This window comes from Chenopodium album, chromosome 8, assembly GCF_948465745.1.
Source record: "Chenopodium album chromosome 8, dcCheAlbu1.1, whole genome shotgun sequence".
Lineage (NCBI taxonomy): Eukaryota > Viridiplantae > Streptophyta > Magnoliopsida > Caryophyllales > Amaranthaceae > Chenopodium > Chenopodium album.
The window spans coordinates 75,226,394-75,235,858 of NC_137841.1; the positions used below are offsets into that span (position 1 = coordinate 75,226,394).

Genomic DNA, 9,465 nt, shown 5'->3' on the forward strand with positions numbered 1-9,465 from the left:
GGGCCGTGCCGTGCCGTGGACAGGGAAACCTTGAAGGCCGGCACGGCACGGCACGGCCCGCCTCCACCGTGGGCCGGCACGGCCCGGCACGACACTGTTCATGGCCCGCCTAGGCACGGCCCACGGCAGGCCCGGCACGGCCCATGCCCACCACTAATACCATATTTAACTCTTAAATTTGAGGATGATGCTCCTTTCTTTTGTTGGCCTGGACCGACTTGGTCTCCCAAGAAAAAATGTTTTTATCAACAATGATAAGGTGGTCTAAATTGCATTTAAGGTGATTTGAAATCGGGTCAGGAAAATTTTGGGTTGAATTTAGGTTGGGTCAATAACAAGTCGTGTTTATTTCGAGTCGGGTTAGTAAGAGATCGGGTTGAATTTTTGGGTTGGGTAAGTAATAGGAATGGTAAAATTAGGGTCAGGCCTATAACAAGTCGAGTTGAATTTGGGTCAGGTCAACAAAGAGTCGGGTTGATTTCAGGTCAGGATTGTAACAGGTGGGTTAAATTCGGGTCAAGTTAGGAACGAGTCGGGTTGAATTCAGGTCAGGTTCATAACAAGTTGGATTAAATTCGGGTTTCGACGAGTTAAAACGGGTTTGAGTCAATTTCAGTTCAAGTCGGGTTCGGTGCAAGTTAATTAAATTGGCCGTTGTAAAGCGGTAAATTGGTGCAAGTTGTGAACCGGTAAATTGGCCGTTTAAAAGCAAATTGAATGGTTCCACACACCCTATTGGACTCCCGGTGGGTATTAGGGACATGGTAAACATTTCGTCAATTTTTATTTCTGGGCGAAAAAAAGTCAAAATATTCCAAAACCAAAGGCTAATATCCATGCTTTTTGAGAAATTTTGGAGGTTTCAAGACCCGGTGTCGAAAAGTCTTGAAATTCTATGGGATACATCTTGAGGTCATATAATGTTGTTTGGAACCATATATGATCATTATTTGTTGTCATAAATGTTCGTGGTAGACTTGAATTAATGAAATATGTGCAAGTTGTAAACCGGCAATTTGGTCGTTTAAAGGCAAATTGGATGATTCCACCCACCCAATTAGACTCTCATAGGGTATTATGGAGTATGGTAAAAATTTCGGCAATTTTTATTTCCCGGTGAAAAAAAATCAAAAAATTTCAAAATTGAAGGCTAATATCCACGCTTTTTGAGAAATTTTGGAGGTTTCAGGACCCGATTTGGAAAAGTATTAATATTTTAGGGGATACATCCCGGGGTCATATAATCCCGTTTAGACCCATATATGATCATTATATGTTGTCATAAATATCTGTGGTAAACTTGAGTTAATGAAATCGGTGCAAGTTATAAATCGGTAAATTGGTCGTTTAAAGGCAAATTGGAAGGTTCCACCAACCCAAATGGACTCCCGGAGGATATTAGGGACCATGAAAAACATTTGGGCAATTTTTTATTTCCGGGCGAAAAAAGTCAAAAAATTCCAAAATTGAAGACTAATATCCACGAATTTTGCAAAATTTTGAAGGTTTTGGGACTCGGAGTCGAAAAGTCTTTAAATTCTAGGAAATACATATTGGTGTCATATAATGCCGTTTAGAACCATATATGATTATTATATGTTGTCATAAATGTTCATGGTAGGCTTGAATTAATTAAAGAAATCGGTGCAAGTTGTATATCAGTAAATTTGTCGTTTAAAAGTAAATTGGATGGTTCCACCCACCAAATGGGACTCCCGGAGGGTATTAGGGACCATGGTAAATACTTCGTCAATTTTTAATTCTGGACGAAAAAAAGTAAAAATATTTCAAAAATTGAAGGGCAATATCTACGCTTTTTGAGAAATTTTGGAGGTTTCTGGACTTGTTGTCGAAAAGACTTGAGGTTTTAGGGAATACATCTCGGGTTTATATAATGTCATTTGGAACCATATATGATAATTATACGTTGTCATAAATGTTTGTGGTAGGCTTGAATTAATGAAATCGGTGCAAGTTGTAAACCGGTAAATTGGTCGTTTAAAGGCAAATTGGATGGTTCCACCTACCCAATTGGACTCCGGGAGGGTATTATTAATCATGGTAAAAATTTCGGCAATTTTTATTTACGGACGAAAAAAAGTCAAAAAATTCCAAAATTGAAGGCTAATATCCACGTTTTTTGAGAAATTTTAGAGGTTTTGGGACCCGGTGTCGATAAGACTTAAGATTATAGGGAATATATCTCGGGGTCATATAATGTCATTTGGAACCATTTATGATCATTAATTGTTGTCATAAATGTTTGTGGCAGGCTTGAATTAATAAAATCGGTGCAAGTTGTAAACCGGAAAATTGTTCGTTTAAAGGTATAATGGATGGTTCTAACCATCCAATTGGACTCCCGTGGGGCATTAGGGACCATGGTAAACATTTTGGCAATTTTTATTTTCGTGCGATAAAAAATCAAAACATTCCAAAATTGAATGCTTAATATCCATGCTTTTTTAGAAATTTCGAAGGTTTCGGGGCCCTGTGTTGAAAAGAAATGAGATTTTAGGGGATACATCTCGTGGTCATATAATTCTGTTTGAAACCATAATTGATCATTATATGTTGTCATAAATGTTCATGGTAGGCTTGAATTAATGAAATCGGTGCAAGTTGTAAACCGGTAAATTGGTTGTTTAAAGGCAAATTGGATGGTTCCTCCCACCCAATTGGACTCCCAAAGGGTATTAGGGACCATAGTAAACATTTCAGAAATTTTTATTTACGGGAGAAAAAAAGTAAAAAAATTCCAAAATTGAAGGCTAATATCCACATTTTTTGAGAAATTTGGAGGTTTCAGGGTCCGGTGTCGAAAAGGCTAGAGATTTAAGGGGATACATTTCGGAGTCATATAATGCCGTTTGGAACCATATATGATCATTATATGTTGTCACAAATGTTCGTGGTAGGCTTGAATTAATGAAACCAGTGCAAGTTGTAAATCAATAAATTGGTCGTTTAAAAGCAAATTGGATGGTTTCACCCAACCAATTTGACTCCCAGATGGTATTACTGACCATGGTAAACATTTTGGCAATTTTTATTTCCAGACGAAAAGAAGTCAAAAAATTCCAAATTTGAAGGCTAACATCCACGCTTTTTGAGATTTATTTGAGGTTTCGGGGTCCGGTGCTGAAAAGCAATGAGATTTTAGGGAACACATCTCGGGGTCATATAATAATGTTTTTAACCATAAATGAACTTTATATGTTGTCATAAATGTTCGTGGTAGGCTTGAGTTAATGAAATCGGTGCAAGTTGTAAACCGGTAAATTCACTATTTAAAGGCAAATTGGATGGTTCTTCCCACCTAATTGGACTCCCGGAGGTTATTAGGGAACATGGTAAACATTTTGGCAGTTTTTATTTACAAGCGGAAAAAAAGTCAAAAAATTCCAAAATTGAAGGCTAATATCCACGTTTTTTGAGAAATTTTGTAGTTTTCAGGGCCCGGTGTCAAAAAGGATTGAGATTTAAGGGGATACATTTCGAAGTCATATAATGCCGTTTGGAACCATATATGATCATTATATAATGTCATAAATGTTCGTGGTAGGCTTGAATTAATGAAATCAGTGTAAGTTGTAAATCAGTAAATTGGTCGTTTAAAGGCAAATTGAATGGTTCCACCCAACCAATTTGACTTCCAGAGGGTATTAGGGACCATGATAAACTATTCGGAAATTTTTATTTCCAGGCGAAAAAAGTCAAAAAATTCCAAATTTGAAGGCTAATATCCACGCTTTTTGAGAAATTTTTGACGTTTTGGGGCCCGGTGTCGAAAAGCTTTGAGATTTTAAGGAATACATCTCGGGGTCATTTAATGCCATTTGGAACCATCTATGATCATTATATGTTGTCATAAATGTTTGTGGTAGGCTTGAATTAATAAAATCGGTGCAAGTTGTAAACCGGCAAGTTGGCCGTTTAAAGAAAAATTGGATGGTTCCATCAATCCAATTGGAATCCCCTGGGGTATTAGGGACTATGGTAAACATTTCGATAATTTTTTTTTTACATGCGAAAAAAGTCGATAAATTCCAAAATTGAAGGTTAATATCTCCACGTTTTTTGAGAAATTTTAGAGGTTTCGGTTCCTAGTGTCAAAAAGACTTGAAATTTTAGGATTATATCTCGAGGTCATATGATGTCGTTTGGAACCATTTATGATCATTATTTGTTGTTATAAATGTTCGTCGTAGGCTTGAGTTAATGAAATCGGTGCAATTTGTAAACTGGTAAATTGGCCGTTTAAAGGCAAATTGGATGGTTCTACCCACCCAATTGGACTCCCAGAGGGTATTAGGGACCATGGTAAACATTTCGGAAATTGTTATTTCCGTGCGAAAAAAGTCAAAAAATTCCAAAATTGAAGTCTAATATCTACGCTTTTTGAGAAATTTGGAGGTTTCGGGTCCTGGTGTCGAAACGGCTTGAGATTGAAGGGGATACATTTTGGAGTCATATAATGCCGTTTGGAACCATATATGATCAATATATTTTGTCATAAATGTTCGTAGTAAGCTTGAGTTAATGAAATCGGTGGAAGTTGTAAATCGGTAAATTGGCCGTTTAAAGGCAAATTAGATGGTTCCACTCAACCAATTAGACTCCCAGAGGGTATTAAAGACCATGGTAAACATTTCGGCAATTTTTATTTCCGGGCGAAAAAAAGTCAAAAAATTCCAAAATTGAAGGCTAATATCCACGCTTTTTGAGAAATTTTGGAGGTTTCGGGGCCCGGTGTCGAAAAGTCATGAAATTTTAGGGGACACATCTCGGGGTCATATATTGCCGTTTGGAACCATATATGATCATTATATGTTGTCATAATTGTTCGTGGTAGGCTTGAATTAATGGAAACGATGCAAGTTGTAAATCGGTAAATTGACCGTTTAAAGGCAAATTGGATGGTTCCACCCACCCAATTGGAATCTCAGAGGGTATTATGAATAATGGAAAACATTTCGGAAATTTTTATTTGCGGGCGAAAAAAAGTTAAAAAATTCCAAATTGAAGGCTAATATACATGCTTTTTGCAAATTTTGGAGGTTTCGGGGCCCAGTGTCGAAAAGGCTTGAGATTTAGGGGGATACATTTCGGAGTCATATAATGACGTTTGGAACCATATATGATCATTATATGTTGTCATAAATGTCCGTGATAGCCTTGAATTAATGAAATCGGTGCAAGTTGTAAATCGGTAAATTGGCCGTTTAAAGACAAATTGGATGGTTCCACCCAACCGATTTGATTCCCACAGGGTAATAGGGACCATGGTAAACATGTTGGAAATTTTTATTTTCAGGCAAAAAAAAAAAGTCAAAAAATTCCAAAATTAAAGGCTAATATCGACACTTTTTGAGAAATTTTTGAGGTTTCGTGGCCTGGTGTCGAAAAGTCTTGAAACTCTAGGGGATATATCTCGGGGTCATATAATGTCGTTTGGAACCATAAATGATCAATATTAGTCGTCATAAATGTTCCTGGTAGGCTTGAATTAATGATATTGGTGTAAGTTGTAAATCGGTAAATTGGTCGTTTAAAGGCAAATTGGATGGTTCCACCCACCCAATTGGACTCCCGGAGGGTATTTGGGACCATGGTAAACATTTCAGCAATTTTATATTCGGGCGAAAAAATGTCAAAAAATTCCAAAATTGAAGGCTAATATCCACGCTTTTCGAGAAATTTCGAATGTTTCGGGCCCGGTGTCGAAAAGCATTGCGATTTTAGGGGATACATATCGAGGTTATATAATGCCGTTTGGATCCATATATGATCATTACATGTTGTCCTAAATGTTCGTGGTAAGCTCGAGTTAATGAAATCGGTGCAAGTTATAAACCGGTAAATTGGTCGTTTAAAGGCAAATTGGATGGTTCCACCCAGCCAATTGGACTTCCGGAGGGTATTAGGGACCATGGTAAATATTTCGGCAATTTTTATTTCCGGGTAAAAAAAGTCTAAAAATTCCAAATTTAAAGGCTAATATCCACGCTTTTTGAGAAATTTTGGAGGTTTCAGCCAATGTCGCATGCTGTTGTGCTGGTAGTTAGCGGCAAAGAATGTATGGTGGATTGAATCTTGACTGTCAATCTAGCCAAAATGAATAATATTTCTACTCTTGGTGACAAGGATTTGGAGAACCGGCAAATTATTAGGGGTGTTGCTGTTGTCTGATGCGTTAACTATGTGAATTCCGGGTAGGTAGTGCTAAACTGGGGTTTGATATGGGTAGGTAGTGCTAATACTGGCGTTTGCTATGTAGGTAATTAGAAAAGGGAATGAACAAGCTTGATTCTTTTATTGCTGTTTGTAATGTAATGTCATTTTAATCATTTTCTTCACCTTGTTCATACCCCCAAACTCCCCAAACTTCTTTATTGCTGTTGGTCTTATTCCAAGGTCTGACTATTGCAAATTTGGCTAACATTCATCTCACATAACAGGAAACTTCTCAAGTTGAAGTTTCAAATATGACATATTGCCTGAGGTTAAAGCATTAATCTTTGGTTCGCCTCATACGTGGTCATCAACATAAGTCGTTTTCATTTAGACATTTAGTTGTGAGAGTTTCTAACAAGCTCACAATATGATCTGATCGGCATGATTCCACTGATTTTAAAATTTCAGTAGGTATTGTCTTTTGTCTAGATGTAATTGTAGATTTGTGAATTGTACGAATAGTTTTAGAGCAATTCCACCACCATTAAAAAAAAAAAAAAAAAAAAACACCTACACATGAGGTTCTTCATTTTCTATACAGAAATATTACAAGTCCTGTTTTTTAAAGGCCTTCATAATGCCAATTATAAGCCTGTTCCAAAGACGACCAACATTGTTTAACGTTTTCATTAAGCAACTTTCCAACCACCACGAATAATGCCTTGAAAACTTATCGCAGTCACCTGAATCAAACCTTTTGACCACAGGCTGACAAATTGTAGGTTGTCTTTTTGACAGCATCTCTTGCTTATTGAACCAACCAAACAAAACTCTAGTCTCTTATAAATATTTATAATAGCTAGTCAAAACCGAGATCTATATTATAATTGATCTTAGCAATTTGATAAGGTCAACAAGCAAGCAGCCAAAGAAGTTGATAATCTGCAGCATAAGAACTGAAAAACACCATGGATAGATCTTTTCAACCTCTTCCAATGTTTGCAGGCTTTCCTCAAACAGCGTCCTTGATAGCATCGTTGATCATGATATCTGAGGAGATCTCCTCAATAAGTAATCTCCCTCCGATACAAGTAAAAAACATCTTAGCCATTACTCGGAGAATCAGACTGCTTTCTCCTTTGTTTACAGAGATGCAAGAGTTAGACATCCCGCTTCTTCCATCTGCAATCCTGTGCTTTACTGAGCTCTTGTCTCTGATGACAAGAGCAAAGCTTCTGATCCAAGGATGCACTGAAAGTAGCTACCTGTGGAGCCTCATTCAAACAGAAATCTTGTCAAAGGAATTCGATGCAATAGTGAAAGATATCAGCAAAGCTCTTGATATATTATTACCTCTACAATTGATGAATATAAGCATAGATATTAAAGAACAAGTGGAGCTTGTGTGCAATCTGGCAAAAAGGGTAGATTTGGTAGTTGATCCCAAAGAGTTGGAAAGAAGGAAAGAAGTGCTTCAGATAATAGCTACTTCGAAGGAAAAGAACGATAAGAGCTATGGTTTCCTAGACATAAAAAGAGCAAGAGAGCTTTTGAGCAGCATTGGCTTGAGAAGTTCAGTTGACTTTGCTGAAGAAATCTCCAAATTAAAGGCAGAAGCAGCAAGTCAGGGAGGTACAGGTGGACCTATAGTTGTTTCAAGAATAAATAGTCTCATCTCATTACTTTCATATCTCAGGTCTATGATTTTTAGTTTTGAAGATAATGAAACCACTCTACTCTTGAAGCAGAAAACTGCTGCAGAAAATCTTGCTGCATCAACATCTTCATCTTCACGAGCAATACTGACAGATGTTCCCAATGAATTCCGTTGCCCAATTTCACTAAAGATAATGAGAGAGCCAGTCACAGTAGCAACTGGATACACTTATGACCGATACACAATTTCTAAGTGGATCAATTCAGGGCGTAGAACATGCCCGAAGTGTGGGTGGAAGCTAACACACATGGCTCTAATACCCAACTACAACCTGAAGAGTCTGATCCATCAATGGCACCAGGACAACAATATCCCTCTAAATGAACTTACAACCTCTTCCTCAGAGCATAACAAAAGGGAAGATTTGGGTCTCAATGCTATCAGATTGACATCAGAATTTTTACTAGGGAAACTTGCAACTGCATCTCCAGAAATGCAATGTAGAGCGGCCTATGAGATCCGATTGCTAGCAAAAAGCAGCATGGAAAACAGAAAAATAATAGCTGAGGCCGGAGCAATTCCATTTCTGGTGAACTTACTAAGTTCCCATGAGCCAGCAATGCAGGAAAATGCTGTGACTGCATTGTTGAACCTGTCCATCCACAATGACAACAAAATTTTGATCATGGAAGCTGCAGCACTTCAAAAGTTAATACTTATTCTAGAATATGGAAAAACCGTGGAGGCAAAGGAAAATGCAGCTGCAACAATTTCAAGTTTGTCAATCATTGATGATTACAAGGCAAGTATTGGAGTACAACCCAGAGTGGTAACAGCCCTGATACGTCTCTTGCGAGAAGGCACCACGAGAGGGAAAAGAGATGCTGCAACGGCGCTAATTAACCTTTCACTTTACAATCCAAATCAGAGGACAGTAGTACATGAAGGGGCAGTACCTTTGCTTATTAATATATTGACGGATGAAAAGGCAGGAATCACTGATGATGCCTTGACACTGCTTGCATTGCTCTCAGGATCTTCTGAAGGAATGGAGGAGATCACCAGAAGCAAAGATCTCATAGCCTTTCTTATTGATGTCCTGAAACTTGGATCTCCAAAAGGTAAAGAGAATTCAGTCATTCTTCTTTTGGCTTTAACCAAAGATGGAGCTGAAGTTGTGAGACATTTGGATTCCCAAAGCTTTTCATTAATCCGGAGATTGGTAGCTAAAGGGTCATCTGAAGCTCGAGAAAGGGCTAGTCTGTTGCTCAGATTACTCATCAAATGCTGCTCCAATCCTGCGAATCTTTAGCATAGAAAGTAGATGAAGGAAAATCAAGAGCAACAATAAAATTTTCATACTTCACTTCTTGTTAGGGTTAAAAACCTATTTTCTGCATCGATTAAAATAGAATAATAAAAAGATCTAAACTGCTCAGCTGTAGCAATTCAGGTGGTGTGGATTCTTATATAAATACAAATTCTTTTCTTTAATTCGCTTTCAGGAAAGCAGGAAAATGAGTGATATGGGTATGATTGCCAATTTGCTTTCAGAACAAACAAATACTAGAAAGAAAAAAACAAAGAAAAATTATATAAGATAATCATTGTATGCAATTGGTAGCTCCTCT

General features: G+C 37.6%; 1 protein-coding gene across 1 annotated transcript; it reads left to right on the top strand.

The window, feature by feature from the left end:
• Nucleotides 1–7,145: 7,145 nt before the first annotated feature.
• LOC145642421 (U-box domain-containing protein 1-like) lies at nt 7,146–9,278 on the top strand. Its single transcript, XM_081693600.1, has one exon. The coding sequence runs from the start codon at nt 7,146–7,148 to the stop codon at nt 9,144–9,146; it is 2,001 nt and encodes a 666-aa protein (XP_081549726.1). The 3' UTR covers nt 9,147–9,278.
• Nucleotides 9,279–9,465: the final 187 nt, after the last annotated feature.

Bases quoted from the DNA above. Each gene is read 5' to 3' on its own strand.
- LOC145642421 (XM_081693600.1), top strand. From the start codon at position 7,146: ATGGATAGATCTTTTCAACCTCTTCCAATGTTTGCAGGCTTTCCTCAA.